General features: G+C 37.8%; 1 protein-coding gene across 1 annotated transcript in view; it reads left to right on the plus strand.

Annotated features, from left to right (window-relative positions):
• The window catches only part of LOC122810818 (complement C3-like), a 1,708,896-nt gene that overhangs the window by 1,296,741 nt on the left and 388,199 nt on the right, over positions 1-23,956 (plus strand). The window contains exon 26 of the mRNA XM_044082377.1: positions 15,209-15,368. Within this exon, the coding sequence (XP_043938312.1) occupies positions 15,209-15,368 (160 nt within the window). The remainder of the gene's footprint in view (positions 1-15,208; positions 15,369-23,956) is intronic.

Here is a 23,956-nt window from a genome sequence, read left to right on the forward strand (position 1 = left end):
GAAGTTATACAGGATAAAGAGATAGAATGTGTTATACAAGGAAATGTACAAAAAGATGTGACTGATAAAGGGGTTATACATGAAGTTATACAGGATAAAGAGATAGAAGAATGTGTTATACAAGGAAATGTACAAAAAGATGTGACTGATAAAGGGGTTATACATGAAGTTATACAGGATAAAGAGATAGAAGAATGTGTTATACAAGGAAATGTACAAAAAGATGTGACTGATAAAGGGGTTATACATGAAGTTATACAGGATAAAGAGATAGAATGTGTTATACAAGGAAATGTACACAAAGATGTGACTGATAAAGGTGTTCTACATGAAGTTATACAGGATAAAGAGATAGAATGTGTTATACAAGGAAATGTACCAAATATGTGACTGATAAAGGGGTTATACATGAAGTTATACAGGAAAAAGAGACAGAACAATGTGTTATACAAGGAAATGTACAAAAATATGTGACTGATAAAGGGGTTATACATGAAGTTATACAGGATAAAGAGATAGAATGTGTTATACAAGGAAATGTACCAAATATGTGACTGATAAAGGGGTTATACATGAAGTTATACAGGATAAAGAGACAGAACAATGTGTTATACAAGGAAATGTACAAAAATATGTGACTGATAAAGGGGTTATACATGAAGTTATACAGGATAAAGAGACAGAACAATGTGTTATACAAGGAAATGTACAAAAATATGTGACTGATAAAGGGTTATACATGAAGTTATACAGGATAAAGAGACAGAACAATGTGTTATACAAGGAAATGTACAAAAAGATGTGACTGATAAAGGGGTTATACATGAAGTTATACAGGATAAAGAGATAGAATGTGTTATACAAGGAAATGTACAAAAAGATGTGACTGATAAAGGGGTTATACATGAAGTTATACAGGATAAAGAGACAGAAGAATGTGTTATACAAGGAAATGTACACAAAGATGTGACTGATAAAGGGGTTATACATGAAGTTATACAGGATAAAGAGATAGAATGTGTTATACAAGGAAATGTACAAAAAGATGTGACTGATAAAGGGGTTATACATGAAGTTATACAGGATAAAGAGACAGAACAATGTGTTATACAAGGAAATGTACAAAAAGATGTGACTGATAAAGGGGTTATACATGAAGTTATACAGGATAAAGAGATAGAAGAATGTGTTATACAAGGAAATGTACAAAAAGATGTGACTGATAAAGGGGTTATACATGAAGTTATACAGGATAAAGAGATAGTAGAATGTGTTATACAAGGAAATGTACAAAAAGATGTGACTGATAAAGGGGTTATACATGAAGTTATACAGGATAAAGAGACAGAAGAATGTGTTATACAAGGAAATGTACACAAAGATGTGACTGATAAAGGGGTTATACATGAAGTTATACAGGATAAAGAGACAGAACAATGTGTTATACAAGGAAATGTACAAAAATATGTGACTGATAAAGGGGTTATACATGAAGTTATCAAGGATAAAGAGACAGAACAATGTGTTATACAAGGAAATGTACACAAAGATGTAACTGATAAACAGGAGGTTATACAGGAAGTTAAAGAAAGTAACACGGAAAAAGAAACAAAGGAGACAAGGGAAGATGAAGCTGATTGGTGCACATTAAGAAATAAAAATAATTTGATAGGGAAAAGAGTTAAAGAAAAGAAAAGAAAATTCAAAAACATAATTCTTAGAGAAAATAAGAAAGGAAAGGGATAAATATTTTATTATATTAAATGTTCTTAAAAGCTGAAAATATTAGCTTTAAATGTGAACAGTATGAAACTTCTTAAGTGGACAACAGGTATATTACAATGGGGTGCTGCAGGAGATGCACATATTATTGTTGTTTTAGAATATATCAGATTATTAACAGAGGAAGAAAGAACACAGACCGAAAAACTTTGATATGGTGTGATAGTTTCGAACATAGGGAAAGAAACATGTTTGGGCATATGTATATTATGTCAAGAAAGCATTAAAATATTAGATGTAACCTTAGTGGAACTAGGATGAATTACTGTAATAGACATGAGATGGAAAATATGTGTAAAGGGTTATAGCTTTATATGCATCTGTAACAAAAAAAGAGAGAGACATGATGTTTAAAAATATTCTTGAATATCTTTGTATAAATACAGACATTATACGTCTGGGTGATTTTAATTGTAATTTAAGGAAAAATAAGAGTGATTGTGATGTTAAAATGGCTAAAGAAATTATGAGAAGTGGAAAGTTAAGTGTATGGGACAATAACCACTGGACCTATAAAAGGAATGAAATTAGGACAGAAGTTGATTATTTTTTAATATCCGATAGTTTAAAAGTTATTTAAAAAAGGAATTAAGTATGCTGGATTTTCAGATCATATGGATATATTGGTTAAAGTAAAGTACAGGAAAATGAAGAATACATAAGAATAGGAAACGGAATAAAGATAAGTAATGAAAATGAATTAGATTTACAAGGAAAAAAAGAACTTGTGGAATTATGGAAGAATCATATGGATATGAGGGATTTTTATGAGAATTGGACTCTTTGGTGGCTTAATTTTAAACAGAAATATAAAAAATGTTTTTAGAATGTATAAGAAAGAAACGAAGAAAAGAAAAAGAAATATATAAGATATTAAGTCAAGAAACATTTAGAGACTTATTAGAGAAGAAAATTCCTTTTATGAAAGAAAGAGAAATATATAAAATGAATCAAATTAAAATTAACGACTTGTCATATAAGCAAAAAAATTGTTTACAAGGAAAGAAAGAAGAGGTAGCACCGTATTTGAGTAAAATAATAAAAAAGGAAAAATGATAAGAAAATTATAAAATAAGGAAGCAAATAAGACAGCAAGAAGGAACATGCAAAATAATTAAATAATATGTGTTGGATTTATTTGTTAACAGAAAAGAAACATAGAACACTTTTATAAATGTGAAAAATTAAATAAGGAAGATAATGAGTATTTATTACAAAAAATAACTAAGAAAAAATGAATGAAAGTTTAAAGCTATTAGCATGAATTGTGCAACAGGACTGGACAGAAATTAACACTGTATGCATAAAGAAATGGAAGAGTGGCAAAAATGTTTTATAGAAGTTATGAATGAATGGTTAGAAACTGGAATTAAAGACAAAGAGATATGTACAGGAGTTATAACATTTATATTTTAAAAAAAGAACTAAAGAGGAGATAAATACTGGAGACCTGTAACACTGAATAATATGGATTATACATTTTTTATGAGAATAATAACACAAAAGTTCCAAAAAACAGATAGAATATACGACCAAAATGTATTCAGAAGAAAAGGAAAAGGAAGTCAAGAGTTATTGTGGATAATAAGAGAAAATAATTTATGATATCATAAATACAAATGTAGAAATGAAGGTTATGATAGGGGATATAAGTAAAGCCTATGACAATATTCAATATTAGTAATGATGTAATTTACATGTGTGCACAGTAGTTCATATCATGGGTAAGTACAATGATCCTTGCTAACAATGTACTTTTCATGTGTTCACAGTAGTTCCCATCACCGGTATGTACAATAATCCTTAGTAACGATGTAATTTACATGTGTGCACAGTAGTTCCCATCACCGGTCTCTACAATAATCCTTAGTAATGAGGTAATTTACATGTGTGCACAGTAGTTCATATCATGGGTATGTACAATGATCCTTGCTAACAATGTACTTTTCATGTGTGCACAGTACTACCCATCACCGGTATGTACAATAATCCTTAGTAATGATGTAACTTACATGTGTGCACAGTAGTTGCCATCACCGGTCGCTACAATAATCCTTAGTGATGATGTAATTTACATGTGTGCACAGTAGTTCATATCATGGGTATGTACAATGATCCTTGCTAACAATGTACTTTTCATGTGTGCACAGTAGTTCCCATCACCGGTATGTACAATAATCCTTAGTAACGATGTAATTTACATGTGTGCACTGTAGTTCCCATCACCAGTCTCTACAATAATCCTTAGTAATGATGTAACTTACATGTGTGCACAGTAGTTGCCATCACCGGTCGCTACAATAATCCTTAGTGATGATGTAATTTACATGTGTGCACAGTAGTTCATATCATGGGTAAGTACAATGATCCTTGCTAACAATGTACTTTTCATGTGTGCACAGTAGTTCCCATCACCGGTATGTACAATAATCCTTAGTAACGATGTAATTTACATGTGTGCACTGTAGTTCCCATCACCAGTCTCTACAATAATCCTTAGTAATGATGTAATTTACATGTGTGCACAGTAGTTCATATCATGGGTATGTACAATGATCCTTGCTAACAATGTACTTTTCATGTGTGCACAGTAGTTCCCATCACCAGCATGTACAATAATCCTTAGTAACAATGTAATTTACATGTGTGCACAGTAGTTCCCATCACCGGTATGTACAATAATCCTTAGTAACGATGTAATTTACATGTGTGCACAGTAGTTCCCATCACCGGTCTCTACAATAATCCTTAGTAATGATGTAATTTACATGTGTGCACAGTAGTTCATATCATGGGTATGTACAATGATCCTTGCTAACAATGTACTTTTCATGTGTGCACAGTAGTTCCCATCACTGGTATGTACAATAATCCTTAGTAACGATGTAATTTACATGTGTGCACAGTAGTTCCCATCACCGGTCTCTACAATAATCCTTAGTAATCATGTAATTTACATGTGTGCACAGTAGTTCATATCATGGGTATATACAATGATCCTTGCTAACAATGTACTTTTCATGTGTGCACAGTACTACCCATCACTGGTATGTACAATAATCCGTAGTATTGATGTAATTCCCATCACTGGAACATAGTAATGATGTAATTCCCATCACCTCTGGAACTCTCTACCTCCATCTATCTGTACTACCTCCAACCATTTTATGTTCAAAAAATCTCTTCATTCACATCTACTTTCCCAGTGGGAACGCTCTCGCTCCCACCCTACTTAACTACACTGAACATCCCCATTTCCTCCTAGTCCTGCTTACACCCTTGATTTCTCTCTCTCATTATCCATAACTCTCACATTCCTATTACCATAGAATGTTGAAGAATACTCTACACTCTACCTCTCACATTCCTATTATTACCATAGAATGTGTAAGAATACTCTACACTCTACCTCTCACATTCCTATTATTACCATAGAATGTGTAAGAATACTCTACACTCTACCTCTCACATTCCTATTATTACCATAGAATGTGTAAGAATAATCTACACTCTACCTCTCACATTCCTATTATTACCATAGAATGTGTAAGAATACTCTACACTCTACCTCTCACATTCCTATTATTACCATAGAATGTGTAAGAATACTCTACACTCTACCTCTCACATTCCTGTTATTACCATAGAATGTGTAAGAATACTCTACACTCTACCTCTCACATGGAGAACTCTCTTTATGAAATAACTTTAGTAGAATTTTGAATTTATGTATAATCCCTTTTAATCTGCCATCAGTTTTTTACACTGTTAAATTAATTGTAATTGTTGTGCATTGCATTTGTATTTGACTACTTGAGATTTTTATAATGTTTAAATGTGTCTAATACCTACTGTAATCTATATTGTCTGGATCTTTTATCCCCAGGGCTCCATTGAAAACGGGTTCACTTTGGCCCAATTGACTATCCTGGTAAAAACTGCAAATAAATAAATAAATAAATAAATAAATAAATAAATAAATAAATAAAATAATTTACTTGTGTGCACAGCAGTTCCCATCACCGGTCTCTACAATAATCCTTAGTAATGATGTAATTAACATGTATGCACAGTAGTTCCTGTCATGGGTATGTACAATAATCCTCAGTAATGATGTAATTTACATGTGTGCACAGTAGTTCCCATCACCGGTCTGTACAATAATCCTTAGTAATGATGTAATTTACATGTGTGCACAATAGCTCCCATCACTGGACTGTACAATAATCCTTAGTAATGATGTAATTTACATGTGTGCACAGTAGTTGCCATCATCGGTAAGTACAATAATGCCTGCTAACAATATAATTTACATGTGTGCACAGTAGGTCCTGTTACCAGTATGTACAATAATCCTTGCTAACAATGTAATTTTCATGTGTGCACAGTAGTTCCCTTCACCACTATGTACAATAATCCATAGTAAAGATGTAATTTACATGTGTGCACTGAAGTTCCCATCACCGGTCTGTACAATAATCCTTAGTAATGGTGTAACTTACATGTGTGCACAGTAGTTCCCATCACCGGTCTATACAATAGTCCTTAGTAATGATGTAATTTACATGTGTGCACAATAGTTCCCATCACCGGTCTGTACAATAATCCTTAGTAATGATGTAATTTACATGTGTGCACAGTAGTTCCCATCACCGGTCTCTACAATAATCCATAGTAATGATGTAATTTACATGTGTGCACTGTAGTTCCCATCACCAGTCTGTACAATAATCCTTAGTAATGATGTAATTCACGTGTGTACAGTAGTTCCCATCACCAGTCTGTACAATAATCCCTGCTAATAATGTGATTTACATGTGTGCACAGTAGCTCCTGTCATCAGTATGTACAATAATCCTTGCTAAAGACATAATTTTTATGTGTGCACAGTAGTTCCCATCACCGGTATGTACAATAATCCTTAGTAATGATGTAATTTACAAGTGTGCACAGTAGTTCCCATCACCGGTATGTACAATAATCCTTAGTAATGATGTAATTTACAAGTGTGCACAGTAGTTCCCATCACCGGTTTGTACAATAGTCCTTCCTAAGGATGTAATTTACATGTGTGCAGAGTAGTTCCCATCACCAGTCTGTACAATAATCCTTAGTAATGATGTAATTTACATGTGTACACAGTAGTTCCCATCACCGGTCTCTAAAATAATCGATAGTAATGATGTAATTTACATGTGTGTACAGTAGTTCCTATCATGGGTATGTACAATAATCCTTAAAAACGATGTACTTTTCATGTGTGCGCAGTAGTTCCCCTCACCGGTATGTACAAAAATCCTTAGTAATGATGTAATTTACATGTGTGCACAGTAGTTCCCATCACTGATCTGTACAATAATCCTTGGTAATGATTTAATTTACATGTGTGCACAATAGTTCCCATCACTCGTCTGTACAATAATACTTAGTAATGATGTAATTTATATGTGTGCACAGTAGTTCCCATCACCGGTCTGTACAATAATCCCTGCTAACAATGTAATTTACATGTGTGCACAGTAGCTCCTGTCACCAGTATGTGCAATAATCCTTGCTAATGACGTACTTTTCATGTGTGCACAGATGTTCCCATCACCGGTATGTACAATAATCCTTAGTAATGAAGTAATTTACATGGGTGCACCGTAGTTCCCATCACTTGTCTGTACAATAATCCTTAGTAATGATGTAATTTACATGTGTGCACAGTAGTTCCCATCACCGGTCTGTACAATAATCCTTAGTAATGATGTAATTTACATGTGTGCACAGTAGTTCCTGTCATGGGTATGTACAATATTCCTTAGTAATGATGAAATTTACATGTGTGCACAATAGTTCCCATCACCGGTACGTACAATAATCCTTAGTAATGATGTAATTTACATGTGTGTACAGTAGTTCCTATCACCGGTCTGTACAATAATCCTTAGTAATGATGTTATTTACATGTGTGCACAGTAGTTCCCATCACTAGTCTGTACAATAATCCTTAGTAATGATGTAATTTACATGCATGCACAGTAGTTCCCATCACCGGTCTGTACAATAATCCCTGCTAACAATGTAATTTACATGTGTGCACAGTAGTTCCCATCACCAGTCTGTACAATAATCCTTAGTAATGGTGTAATTTACATGTGTTCACAGTAGTTCCCATCACCGGTCTGCACAATAATCTTTAGTAATGATGTTATTTACATGTGTGCACAGTAGTTCCCATCACCGGTCTGCACAATAATCCTTAGTAATGATGTTATTTACATGTGTGCACAGTAGTTCCCATCAACGGTCTGTACAATAATCCTTAGTAATGATGTAATTTACATGTGTGCATAGTAGTTTCCATCACCGGTCTGAACAATAATCCCTGCTAACAATGTAATTTGCATGTGTGCACAGTAAATCCTGTCACCAATATGTACAATAATCCTTGCTAACAATGTACTTTTCAAGTGTGCACAGTAGTTCCCATCACTGGTATGAACAATAATCCTTAGTAATGATGTAATATACATGTGTGCACAGTAGTTCCCATCACCGGTCTGTACAATAATCCTTAGTAATGATGTAATTTACATGTGTGCACAATAGTTCCCATCACTGGACTGTACAATAATCCTTAGTAATGATGTAATTTACATGTGTGCACAGTAGTTCCCATCACCGGTCTGTACAATAATCCTTAGTAATGATGTAATTTACATGTGTGCACAGTAGTTCCCATCACCGGTCTGTACAATAATCCTTAGTAATGATGTAATTTACATGTGTGCACAGTAGTTCCTGTCACTGGTATTTACAATAATTCTTGCTAAAGATGTAATTTACATGTGTGCACAGTAGTTCCTGTTACCGATATGTACAATAATCCTTGCTAACGATGTAATTTGCATGTGTGCACAGTAGTTCCCATTACCGGTCTGTACAATAATCCCTGCTAACAATGTAACTTACATGTGTGCACAGTAGCTCCTGTCACCAGTATGTACAATATTCCTTGCTAACAATGTACTTTTCATGTGTGCACAGTAGTTCCTGTTATCAGTATGTTCTATAATCCTTGATAACGATGTAATTTACATGTGTGCACTGTAGTTCCCATCATCGGTCTGTACAATAACCCTTAGTAATGGTGTAATTTACATGTGTGCACTGTAGTTCCTGTCACCAGTATGTACAATAATCCTTGCTAACGATGTACTTTTCATGTGTGCACAATGTGTGCACAGTAGTTCCCATCACCAGTATGTACAATAATCCATAGTAATGATGTAATTTGCATGAGTGCACTGTAGTTCCCATCACCGGTCTGTGCAATAATCCTTAGTAGTGGTGTAATTTACATGTGTGCACAGTAGTTCCCATCACCGGTCTGTACAATAGTCCTTAGTAATGATTTAATTTACATGTGTGCACAGTAGTTCCCATCACCGGTCTGTACAATAGTCCTTAGTAATGATGTAATTTACATGTGTGCACAGTAGTTCCCATCACCGGTCTGTACAATAGTCCTTAGTAATGATGTAATTTACATGTGTGCACAGTAGTTCCCATCACCGGTCTGTACAATAATCCTTAGTAATGATGTAATTTACATGTGTGCATAGTAGTTTCCATCACCAGTCTGTACAATAATCCCTGCTAACAATGTAATTTGCATGTGTGCACAGTAAATCCTGTCACCAGTATGTACAATAATCCTTGCTAACAATGTACTTTTCATGTGTGCACAGTAGTTCCCATCACCGGTCTGTACAATAATCCTTAGTAATAATGTATTTTACATGTGTGCACAGTTGTTCCCATCACCGGTCTGTACAATAATCCTTAGTAATGATGTAATTTACATGTGTGCACAGTAGTTCCTGTCACTGGTATGTACAATAATTTTTGCTAACAATGTAATTTACATGTGTGCACATTAGTTCCTGTCACCGGTTTGTGCAATTATTCTTGCTAACGATGAAATTTGCATGTGTGCATAGTAGTTCCTGTCACCAGTATGTACAATAATTCTTGCTAATGATGTAATTTGCATGTGTGCACAGTAGTTCCCATCACCGGTCTGTTCAATAATCCCTGCTAACAATGTAATTTACATGTGTGCACAGTAGCTCCTGTCACCGGTCTGTACAATAATCCTTAGTAATGATGTAATTTACATGTGTGCATAGTAGTTTCCATCACCAGTCTGTACTATAATCCCTGCTAACAATGTAATTTGCATGTGTTTACAGTAAATCCTGTCACCAGTATGTACAATAATCCTTGCTAACAATGTACTTTTCATGTGTACACAGTAGTTCCCTTCACCGGTCTGTACAATAATCCTTAGTAATGATGTATTTTACATGTGTGCACAGTTGTTCCCGTCACCAGTCTGTACAATAATCCTTAGTAATGATGTAATTTACATGTGTGCACAGTAGTTCCTGTCACTGGTATGTACAATAATTTTTGCTAACAATGTAATTTACATGTGTGCACAGTAGTTCCTGTCACTGGTTTGTGCAATTATTTTTGCTAACGATGGAATTTGCATGTGAGCATAGTAGTTCCTGTCACTGGTATGTACAATAATTCTTGCTAATGATGTAATTTGCATGTGTGCACAGTAGTTCCCATCACCGGTCTGTTCAATAATCCCTGCTAACAATGTAATTTACATGTGTGCACAGTAGCTCCTGTCACCAGTATCTACAATATTCCTTGGTAACGATGTACTTTTCATGTGTGCGCAGTAGTTCCTGTTACCAGTATGTTCTGTAATCCTTGATAACAATGTAATTTACATGCATGCACAGTAGTTTCCATCACCACTATGTACAATAATCCCTGCTAATGATGTAATATACATGTATGCACAGTAGTTCCCATCGCCAGTATGTACAATAATCCTTACTAATGCTGTAATTTACATGTATGCACAGTAGTTCCCATCACCAATATGTACAGTAATCTTTGCTAAAGATGTAATTTAAATATGTGCACAGTAGTTTCCATCACCAATATGTACAATAATCCTTGCTAATGATGTAATGTACATGTGTGCACAGTAGTTCCTGTCATGGGTATGTACAATAATCCTTGCTAATGAAGCAATTTGCATGTGTGCATAGTAGTTCCTGTAACTGGTATCACAATAACCCTTGCTAATGATGTAATTTATATGTGTGCACGTTATTTCCTGTCATCGTTATGTACAATAATTCTTGCTAATGATGTCATTTACATGTGTGCACAGTAGCTCCCATCACCAGTATGTACAATAATACTTGCTTAAAGATGTAAATTACATGTATGCACAGTAGTTCCCACCACCGGTATGTACAATAATCCTTGCTAATTATGTAATTTACATGTGTGCACAGTATTTCCCATCACCAGTATGTACAATAATCTTTGCTAACAATGTAATTTAAAATGTGCACAGTAGTTCCCATCACCAGTATGTACAATAACCCTTGCTAACAATGTAATTTACATATGTATAGAGTAGTTCATGTCACCAGTATGCACAATAATCCTTGCTAGCGATGTAATTTAAACATGTGTACGGTAGTTACCATCACCAGTATGTACGATAATCCTTGCTAATGATGTAATTTACATGTGTGCACAGTAGTTCCTGTTCTAGTATGTACAATAATTCTTGCTAACGATGTAATTTACATATGTGCACAGTAGTTCCTGTCACGGGTATGTACAATAATTCTTGATAACAATGTAACTTACATGTGTGCGCAGTAGTTCCTGTCACACGTATGTACAATAATTCTTAATAATGATGTAATTTACATGGGTGCACAGTAGTTCATGTCACCAGTATGTACAATAATCCTTGCTAACAATGTAATTTACATGTGTGCACAGTAGTTCATGTCACCAGTATGTACAATATCCCTTGCTAACAATGTAATTGTAAAGTAGTTCCCATCATCAGTATGTACAATGATCCTTGCTAATGATGTAATTTACATGTGTGTACAGTAGTTCCCATCACTGGTATGTACAATAATCCTTGCTAACAATGTAATTTTCATGTGTATAAAGTAGTTCCCATCATCAGTATGTGCAATGATCCTTGCTAACAATGTAATTTACATGTGTGTAAAGTAGTTCCCATCACTAGTATGTACAATGATCCTTGCTAATGATGTAATTTACATGTGTACACAGTAGTTCCGGTCACCAGTATGTACAATAATTCTTGCTAATGATGTAATTTACATGTGTGCACAGTAGTTTCTGTCACTGGTATGTACAATAATTTTTGCTAACGATGTAACTTACATGTGTACACAGTAGTTCCTGTCACCAGTATGTATAATAATTCTTGCTAAGGATTTAATTTGCATGTGTGCACAGTAGTTCCTGTCACCAGTATGTATAATAATTCTTGCTAAGGATGTAATTTGCATGTGTGCACAGTAGTTCCTGTCACCGGTATGTGCAATAATTCTTTCTAACAATGTAACGTACATGTGTCCACAGTAGTTCCTGTCACAAGTATGTACAATAATTCTTGCCAATGATGTAATTTATATACATATATATTACATACACATATATTTATGAACTGTAGATTATGACCTATATTTATTTATTTATTGATACATATTTTATTATCAGAATTATATATATATTGATTTATTATAGTTATACCTATATTTATCATTTATAATATACTTATATAGTATATGATTCACACATTTTTATACTGTTTTAAAATACTATTATATTCTAGATTCACTAATATAGTCAGGCCTCAGCATTTACTTAGAATGAAATAGGAAGTATACATCAGTTTTTTTCTATCTTTCTACATTCTTATTTTTAATACATGTTATAAAATAAGATAGTAAATATTATGATTTATAGAAGAATGCTATTGATATCCTTACTGCTATAATACTGAACCATTGATTCATTGTTCTCATATTGAATAGAAGAGCATGAACATTTTACATCTTATATTTTATATTTATATTTATACCAGTGCTTTTATTGGTTCCTTACTATATTTATATGTAATTACATGTTGAATAATATAGAATGAGTAGAAATGAATTTAATTTAATTTATTTGAATATTTTATTGTCATCATATATTTTTAAATAGGTTTTGAAAGCATTGCTTTATACATTAATTGAAATTTAATTGATGTAAAAGAGCGGGAAATTAAACAATTTGAAAGCTCCAATTATGCAATTAAGATCTATATATAAAAATGTACGATTTTTTACTGTGAATTGTAACCTGAAGAAGCATACTTAGTGTATGCGAAAGCGCTTGTTATTCTTGTAATAAACAGAGTTTTTACTATATCGTGGTGATACTTGGTTGGTGCTGCATATATAATGATGTAATTTACAAGTGTGCACAGTGGTTTATGTCACCAGTATATACAATAATCCTTGCTAAAATGTAATTTACACGTGTGCACAGTAGTTCATATCACCAGTATGTACAATAATCCTTGCTAACAATGTAATTTGTGTGTAAAGTAGTTCTCATCACCAGTATGCACAATTATCCTTGCTAACAATGTAATTTACATGCGTGTACAGTAGTTCCCATCACCGGTATGTACAATAATCCTTGCTAACAATGTAATTTACATGTGTGTAAAGTAGTTCCCATCATCAGTATGTACAATGATCTTTGCTTATGATGTAATTTACATGTGTGTAAAGTAGTTCCCATCACTAGTACGTACAATAATCCTTGCTAACAATGTAATTTACATGTGTGTAAAGTAGTTCCCATCACTAGTATGTACAATGATCCTTGCTAATGATGTAATTTACATGTGTGCACAGTAGTTCATGTCACCAGTATGTACAATAATCCTTGCTAATGATGTAATTTACATGTGTGCACAGTAGTTCCGGTCACCGGTATGTCCAATAATTCTTGCTAATGATGTACTTTACATGTGTGCACAGTAGTTCCTGTTACTGGTATGTACAATAATTCTTGCTAATGATGTAACTTACATGTGTGCACAGTAGTTCCTGTCACCAGTATGTATGATAATTCTTGCTAAGGATGTAATTTGCATGTGTGCACACAGTAGTTCCTGTCACCAGTATGTATAATAATTCTTGCTAAGGATGTAATTTGCATGTGTGCACAGTAGTTCCTGTCATCGGTATGCACAATAATTCTTTCTAACAATGTAACATACACGTGTGCACAGTAGTTCCTGTCACAAGTACGTACAATAATTCTTGCTAATGATGTAATTTACATGTGTGCCCAGTGGTTTATGTCACCAGTATATACAATAATCCTTGCTAAAAATGTAATTTACATGTGTGCACAGTAGTTCATGTCACCAGTATATACAATAATCCTTGCTAACAATGTAATTTGTGTGTAAAGTAGTTCCCATCACCAGTATGCACAATGATTCTTGCTAATAATGTAATTTACATGTGTCTACAGTAGTTTTCATCACCGATATGTATAATGATCCTTGCTAACGATGTAAGTTACATGTGTGCACAGTAGTTCATGTCACTAGTATGTACAATAATCCTTGCTAAAAATGTAATTTACATGTGTGCACAGTAGTTCATGTCACCAGTATGTACAATAATCCTTGCTAACAATGTAATTTGTGTGTAAAGTAGTTCCCATCACCAGTATGCACAATGATTCTTGCTAACAATGTAATTTACATGTGTGTACAGTAGTTTCCATCACCGATATGTACAATGATCCTTGCTAACGATCTAAGTTACATGTGTGCACAGTAGTTCATGTCACCAGTATGTACAGCAATCCTTGCTAATGATGTAATTTACATGTGTGCACAGTAGTTCCCATCAACAATATGTACAACGATCCTTGCTAATGATGTAATTTACATGTGTGCACAGTAGTTCTTGTTACCAGTTGTTACCAGGTGTCAGTAATAATGTCAGTAGCCATCATCCACTGCAATTCCTTTTACCTACATGTTGTCAGTAAGTAGTGCAATCCTTGATACCAGCATCAGTATGTTCTCAGTTAATTGTATGTACAGTGCTCCTTACTAGCATGTTCATGTTCCAGGAGTGTGGTAGCTACCAGTCTGCAGAGACAGTAAGGACTAGCATGTTCATGTTCCAGGAGTGTGGTAGCTACCAGTCTGCAGAGACAGTAAGGACTAGCATGTTCATGTTCCAGGAGTGTGGTAGCTACCAGTCTGCAGAGACAGTAAGGAAGGCAGGTGTTTGTCAAACATGCAGGGCATGGACAGGACAGCCATGTGCTATAAAATTGGGCATCACTTGTACAACTATTACCTTTTAGATGGTCTGGATGTTTTTATTCATGCATTTATGTTACTTTTAAAAGAATTAATGTTCTACTAGCATGAGTGATGTGAATGGTATGGTTATGCTGTAACATCATGTTTGCTTCTTCTTCCCAGGCTGACAGCATACGTTGTAAAAGTCTTTTCCATGGCACATCAAGTAATTCCAATAGATCAACAGGTTCTGTGTGCATCTGTCAAATGGCTGATTCAAGAAAATCAAAGGCCAGATGGAATATTTAAGGAGATTGTACCTGTAGTCCAAGGAACAATGACAGTATGGTATTTTTTACTCCAGTGGTATTAGTCTAACAGTCTTTTAAGTCGATTTTTGTAAAATATGGACAGATTTGTAGCTGCTAATGTATGTTTCTTGAAAAACATATGCCTTATCCTGTAAATATGTGACTGCATAGCCTGCCCACAAACAGGCATTATCTGAAGAAGAAATACTGAGGTCTTGATATTAGCCTCTTCCATAGTCACTGATATCAGCCAAATAGTAGTTACTGTCAGATTAACTTACACTATGAGAATGGAGGATATTTATTAAGACCACTGTGGGAGAACAAATATGATTCATGGGATACTCCTACTTGGGTACTCCCAATAACAGCAGAGATATGACTGTCATTTCCCATTTTGAATGTTGCTAATTCAGTATTCCAATGGAGGACAGTATGTAGATGATAGTGTGTCTTTGCTGGACACCATCTGGAGGTAAGTGGCTACTCCCAGTGAAAGATAGGATATGACTCATCTGGTATCTCTAACAGAGACTGGATATAACTGACCACTTGTCAGTTATGGGGGTACCATCTAGGAAGTCAGATGTGAGTAAGCCAGTGCTGCATAGTGACAGATGAGGTATTCCTAACTGGGAATCCAAAGTGGGAGATTAAATATATCTAATTGCTGTTCCACATACAAAATTGGATATAGCTTGTTGGGCATTCTCGCTGGGAGACTGGATACTGGAGATAACTTCCCATGTCTGTAGGAGACTATATGTAATGGAGTGTTGGTCTCCAGTGGGAGAAGAGAAAAGGCTAATGGGTATGCTGATAGTAGTCTGCAAACAGGCAATTAAAAGTGGATGACTCTTTACTGCCCACAACAGATGGGATATGTTTGTTAGGTGGTCATGTGGGAGACAAAATATGAGTGAAATGTAGACAGACAATCATCATTTTAGTTTAGAAGAGTTAACTGAATGAACACATAAACCAGCAGTAACTAAAGCTACTAACCTTGGTGAAAATAATTAACTTGAATACAACCAGAGAGAATTTTTCAGCACTGGAATCAGACATCTTCAATCGGCTCCCTTATAAGGAGCTTTCATTAAGAACTTGTAAGGAATGATTTCTGCTGCAGCTAACTATATGAAATAGACTAACAGTAAGGGGAAATGGAGAAGAATGCACAACTAGAATTCAGGATAACAATGTAACTACGACTGTACAGAAACTGTTGCATCCAATGTAACATATCGCTACATGATTTCCAGCATGCCCTGTAATGATAACTTCTGTAAAACAGCATAGCTTGAGTTTATGTGCTAATGTATATTTTCTGTGAGTCACCACTGACAGCAGCATTTCTAGTGGGGTTGGTCATCCTGCTATCATAACTACAGGATTTCTTTGGAAAAATATATTTAGACTAACAGTAAGGAGAAATGGAGAAGAATGCACAACTAGAATTCAGGATAACAATGTAACTACGACTGTACAGAAACTGTTGCATCCAGTTACACAGCAAACTTTTTCACTTTTTCTAGCATGTCGAAGGGTCAGTTGCTAGCGTCCTCTCCTGTTCAGCTGGTGAATCTGGGCATCTTGAGGCAATGTTACAATTGCCTCATGTACACAGACAACCCACTCCTTCTCTCACTAAACACAAATACATGTGAGAGATGCAACTATATAGCCAAACTGGAGGCTGAGCTCTCTCAACTCAGGACTGGCAAGACCAGACAGGAGGAGAAGGAAACCATGCACACCACAAACCCAGTTTCACATAGAACTATCACAACTGCAAAACAAACACATAAACACACAAAGACATACTCGGAGGCACTGATCAAAAATCTACCAAAACTACAGAGGCCTCCAAAGCAGACACCCAAGCAACTGCCACCTCAAGACATAAGACATGCAACACATAGTTCTCAAAGTCAGTGTGCTAAACAGTCACAGCCCTTAAGGCCAAACACAATGCCAGACACACCTGTTATAGGTGACTCCATAGTCCGATACACTGACGTCCCACTCACCAGACTGAACAAGGAAAAGATCACAGTAAGCTGCCTGTCAGGCGCTAGAATCCGCCACATAACACAAGCACTCAGGTCACTCCACAGCAAGTACAAGTATGACTCAGTCATTGTCCATGCCGGTGTGAACGACCTGAGACGTACCTCCCTGGACTACATGAAAAGAGACATAGAGGAGCTCTCAGATTATGTAGCCCAGGCCGGTATGACCCTGACCCTGAGCAGTATCCTACCCTCACCAAGAATGATGCCACAATACAGAGACAAAATGATCAGCTTTAATAATTGGCTTAATTACTGGTGTCATTCTAAGGGGATCCAATGTCTGTCTGCCTGGGATGATATGCTTGACAAGCCACGCTGCTTCGCAAGGGATGGCTTGCACCTGTCACCCCTGGGCTTCCGGATATTGGCAAAGGCTGTTGCCACCCCCATAGTGCCTTTTTTAGGCAAGGCTCAAATGATAAACCTACCGCCCTAGAAAACAAAAATGGAGAAAAACTAAGGGTAATACTGCTTAATGCCAGAAGTCTAAACCTCAAGATGCATGCCCTCAAAGCCCTCCTCAGTATGGAGAACATTGATGTCTGTGCTGTGACTGAAACCTGGTTCAAGGCTCCTGAGAGCACCCCAGCGCTATCAGGTTATACATCATATCATGCGTTCCGGCCCCAAAATCCGGACCGAACCACAAAAGGAGGAGGAGTATCCATATTCATAAATGATACCCACACCTCCAGGTTAGTGGCAACGCACGAAGCATCGGAGACCATCCAGGTGCAATTAACCATAGGTAAAACTGCCCTACAGTTTGTAGCATGCTACAGACCACCTTCTCAAACTCAGGAAACCCACACAGCCTCCCTGAAGACACTGCAGAGTATGAATGTCTCTCCAAACACCATCATATTGGGTGACTTCAACTATCCAAACATAGACTGGGAACATTACTCAAGCCCAAACACCCTAGCCCATAAACTCAAATGCTATGGAACAACTAGTCACCATTCCCACAAGAGGAGAAAATATACTAGACCTGATCATCACAAACATGGGGACAAAATGCTCCACACCAGAAGTATATCCCTCATTGGTGAGATCAGACCATAAATTAATCTCATTGGAGATCCACATCCCGCCCCCACCCCCAGCAAAAAAGACCACAGTGAAGAACTTCTCAAAAGCAAACTTCACACTTCTTAAGACTGGAGTGGTATCCTTCAAGGCCCCTGAGCCAGTGGAAACCACAACCCACGCTGCTGAAACCCTTACAAATGCCTTCTACAAGCACCTCCAGGAATGTATGGATCAAGCAATCCGTAATAAAATCAAGACCCTTTCCACCAAAGGCAGGCGCCCGGTCTGGTGGACCCCAGCCATAAACAAACTCTACAACAAGAGGAGAAAGCTACTACATGACAGAGCAAAATCCCTAAAATTGAAGGCATCTCTGATCAATACTACCAAAAAACTACGATCACTCATAAAATCATCCAAGGCCAACTTTGAGAAAAAAATCGCTAATGACACAAAAGACAATCATAAGGCCTTTTTTAGCTATGTTAGAAACCTGGGTGGAAACTCCCAGTTATGCTCAGAATTAGTCCAAAATGATAAAAAAAAATCACTGAACCCACAGACATTGCCAACATACTGGCAGACAGGTTCAGTGCAAATTTCTCCCCTCCCTCCCCCCCAAAAGGAGAAATATCTATCCCACCAGAGTCTAGCCTCCCAAACATCTCAGATGCCCAGGTGAGAGCTGCTCTCTCTAAAGCAAAAAACACAGCATCAGTGGGACTGGACGGTGTCCCTGGCTGTGTGCTACACGAACTCAATGAGGAACTAAACCCACACATAAGGCTGCTGTTTAATCTTAGCCTTACTACAGGATACGTGCCCAAAGAATGGCGTACGGCAACTGTGGTCCCACTCCACAAAGGCGGTGCTTCTACGGACCCTGGAAATTACCGCCCCATAAGCTTGACGAGCCTTGTCTGCAAAGCTATGGAGAGGATCATAATGGAACTCATAAATAAAGACATTTGGGACCTACAGACACTGGATCCTACCCAATTTGGCTTTGTCAAGGGCAGATCCTGCCTCTTGAACTTGGTCGACTTTTTCGAAACAGTCACTAAGGCCATTGATGAGGGTAAGGCAGTTCACACAGCCTACCTTGACCTAGCAAAAGCGTTCAACACAATACCCCACTTGGGCATCATAGAAAAGCTCACCAGCTTAGATGTAAACCCATATGTCACAAGATGGGTTGCAAACTGGCTCAAGGACAGAACACACAGGGTTAGAGTTGCTGGTGCCATGTCAGACTCTAAGCCGGTCATGAGCGGTGTCCCACAGGGCTCAGTCCTGGGCCCCCTCTTGTTCAGCATTTATTTTTCTGAAGTGCAGGCAAACATAGGGGGATTGTGGCTGACAAAATTTGCAGATGACTGCAAACTGGGCACCATAACTGACACTCCATCAGACACAGACATCCTCCAGAGAGGTATCATAGAAATGGATAACTGGTGCCAGAGCCATGGCCTTAAGCTAAATGCCAAAAAATGTATAGTCATACCCTTTGGGAAAAACAAGGTAACCCCTAATTACCACATAGGTGGTAATCCATTAAACATGGAAGAAGTTATCAGGGATTTGGGGACCCAAGTTGACAGTAACCTCTCTTTTGACACTCACATTGACAAAGTGGTTAGGAAGACCTTCTACATTGCCCACCTGATCATGAAGGGATTTACATCCAGATCAGGAGAGGTAATTGTACCCCTGTACTCTTCACTTATCAGACCAATGATTGAGTAGAACGCCCCATTCAGAATGTACCTTACCCGACACCTGCAGCAGTTGGAAAGACCCCAAAAGTTCCTCACCAAAAGGATAAAGGGGCTCAAACATATGTCATACGATGCCCGACTGAAGAAACTCCAGCTCTATTCAGTCGCATACCGTCTGCTCAGAGGTGATCTGTGCCTGACATACAAGGCCATGTCCAACCTGGAATTAATGGACATGCTCCACCTCAAAAAATCCAAATCCACCAGAGCCACGAGAGCAAGAGACTTAAACCTCAACACGGATATAAATAGGATGTGCTGGAGGTACAGATTCATCACCCAGAGACTCCCTACACTATGGAACAGAATCCCAGTCCATGTGAGGCAGAGCCCCTTACTGACTCTGTTCAAGAGAAATCTTGACGAGTGGATGGGAGATCGTAGGTTTACCCCGGGAATCATCTCTGTGTCACTGCTGGACAGAGGCACAGCAAACTAATGGGTATAGTATTCTCATCCTAAGGGGTGGTGAAAGCCACACACACTCTGGCTAGGCTTATAAATGCCCTAGGGCAGATAGCCTAGTATGAACCTATGAACCTATGAACCTAAGAGCATAATAATGGCTCCCCTTAGGTTTGCCAGGTCTAACGTCACAGAAGTTTCAATGGGATGAAGTAAACTGGCTGAAGATTCAACTTACTGAAACAGACAAAAGTAGTTTTTGTATGGGTGCTAAGCACCTGCCCATATATATTTTAACACCACTGTCACACAGCTAAGCTTGGCTGTATATCTATGTAGGTTCATAAGTTGGTACTAGACTATCAGCCCTAGGGCCTATAGAAGTCTAGCAATAACAATTCCCTGGCTATTTCTTCCCACAATATTTACTTCCCTGACCCCCTGTCTAGCAGGGTGACTGATGTGATCCCCAGGGTGAATTTCCTATCTCCCATCCAATCGTCAAGGTTCCTTTTGATGAGGGCCAAAGAGGTGCTCTGCTTGACATGTGTGGGCAGTCCATTCCAGAGTCTGGGGAGCCTCTAGGTCAGGAACCTATCCCTCCAGCATGTTTTGTTCATTGTGATGACAAGGTTTAGATCCTTGGAGTGTGTGGCTCTGAGGGATTGGGGTTTCTTCAAGTTTAGCATGTCCAACAGCTCTGAGTTTGACATGGCCTTGTATGTTAAGCAGAGATTGCCTCTGAGTAGACGATATGTGACAGAGTATAGCTGGAGTTTTTTTAGATGGTCAGCATAGGGCATCTGCTTTAGGCCTGTGATTCTTTTAATGAGGTATTTCTTCGACCTTTCCAGTTGTTGCAGATATCTTGAGAGGTACATACCAAATGGGGTATTGTATTCTCCAATGGGTCTAATGAGGGATGAGTACAGTGGGACAATGACATCCTTTTTTCTGGATGAAAAGCCCTTAGTGATGAGGTGTGCCACACAAAGGTGAGACCATTGTCCACTTGTGTCCCTAAGTCTCATCATACTTTTGGTGTTTAGTGTACTGCCACATATGTGGTAATTCATGAGTACATGTTTTTTTTTCCCAAAGGGGATAACCATACATTTTTTGGCCATGGCTCTGGCACCAAGCATCTGTTTCTGTAAGGCCCTTTTGTAGAATATCCACATCATTTGGATATTCAATAATGGCTCCCAGTTTGCAGTCATCTGCCAACGTTGTTAGCCAGAGTCCCTTAGTGTTTGCCTGCACTTCAGAGAAGTAGATGCCAAACAAGAGTGGTCCCAGCACTGAAGCCTGAGGTACTCCACTTGTCACTTGTCTGGAGCTGGACTTGGAGTCAGCTACTTTTACATTGTGGGTTCTGCCAGTAAACCAGTTGGCAACCCATCAAGTGAAGTAGGGATGCCCAGCTTAGTAAGTTTATCTATGATTCCAGAGTAAGGGATGGTGTCAAAGGCCTTGGTGAGGTCCAGATAGGCTGTGTGGATCGTATTACCCTCATCCACAGCCCTGGAGACTGATTTGAAGAAGTCAATCAGGTTCAGGAGACAAGAACAGCCCTTTACAAACCCAAACTGGGTGGGGTCCAGTATTTGAAGGTTGCCAATGTCTTTGTTTATAAGTTCCATGATAAAACATTCCATGGCCTTGCAGATCAGACTCATCAAACTGATGGTACATTAGTTCCCAGGATCCAAGGTGGATCTCCCCTTGTGGAGTGGGATAACTGTAGCTATGCTTCACTCAGTGAGCATGAAGTTTGAGGTGAGGCTATGATTAAACATGACACTTAGGTGAGGTGCCAGTTCATTTTGTATTTCATGTTGTACACAGCCCGGGATGTCATCTGGTCACATGGATGCTGCATTATTAGCTTTGGAGAGTGTGGTTTTTACCTGTGTGGCTGTTATTACCGGAATTTGGCAATCTTTCTGCATTGAGCTGGGCCATTTAGGGGGTGATGGGGGGTGAAGTTGGCACTGAATCAATCTGCCAGGATATTGGCAATATCCTTAGGATCAGTATTTTCAATGTCATTCTGTTGTAGCTCAGAGCAGATCTGAGCATTGCCATTTAGATTCTTGACATAGTTATAGAATGCCTTGTGGTTGTCTTTGGAATCTTTGGCAATTTTATTTTCGTAAGTAGCTTTGGAGGATGTTATGAGGGATCTCAGCTTCTTACTAAGGCTGGTAAAAGTTTTTTGCATCCTGGGATTTTTCTCTTTTCTGCAACAGTTTCTTCCTTTTGATGTAAAGTTTGTTTATGGCAGGGGGCCATCAGATTGCTTTCCTTTTTTTGAGGAGCGCATCTTTGTTCTATTTGGGATAGCATGATTCACACATGAGTAGATGTGCTCGTACAGTGCCTTAGTGTAGGATTCAGCAGTCGAACTTTCAGTTCCCGTCTGCATGGGTGTCATGAAGTTTGTCACTTCTGACTTGAGTAGCATGAAGTTGGATTTGGAGAAGCTTTTTATGGAGTTTTCCTTACTGGGGGGCGGGGGTGGGATGTGGATGTCAAGGGTCTTTAGCTTATGGCCAGACCTGATCAGTGAGGGGGTGACCATAGGTATGGAGCATCGATTTCTCACGTTGGTAATGACCAGGTTTAGGATATTGGAGCCCCTGGTGGGCCTATGGATTATTTGATCCAGATCATTGGAATTTATGAATTCCAGGAACCACTGGGCAAAGGTGTTGGTACACGAATAGTTTTCGCAGTTAACTAGAGAAGAGAACTGCCCACATATATTAGAAGGGATGATTTCCCCTGCAGCGAACTATGTGAAATATAGAACTGCCCAAATATATTGAATCAGTGCCATTATAGAAATAGTGATTTCCAATAGGGAAAGCAATCAGTGAGCTGAGTATTGGGGAATGAACGTAATGATTTTATGCACTAACAACATTCATCATCACACCATCAATTTCCTGTTTCATAAACATTACTCTGCCCGACACTGTTTTCACCTCCAAAACACTCTTGACATACTGTTCCTTCAGGATAACCCCTACTCCATTTTTCCCCGCATCCACACCATGGTAGAACAATTTGAACCCACCTCCGATACACCTGGCCTTACACCCCTTCCTTCTGGTCTCTTGAACACCCAGTATGTCAGCCTTCCTTCTGTCCATCATATCAGCCAGCTCTCTCCCTATACCAGTCACACTGCCAACATTCAAGGTTCCTACCCTCACTACCACACTCCTACCCTTCCTTCTGTCCATCATATCAGCCAGCTCTCTCCCTATACCAGTCACACTGCCAACATTCAAGGTTCCTACCCTCACTACCACACTCCTA

This window comes from Protopterus annectens, chromosome 9.part0 (genome assembly GCF_019279795.1).
Source record: "Protopterus annectens isolate FY-2018-M chromosome 9.part0, PAN1.0, whole genome shotgun sequence".
NCBI lineage: Eukaryota > Metazoa > Chordata > Ceratodontiformes > Protopteridae > Protopterus > Protopterus annectens.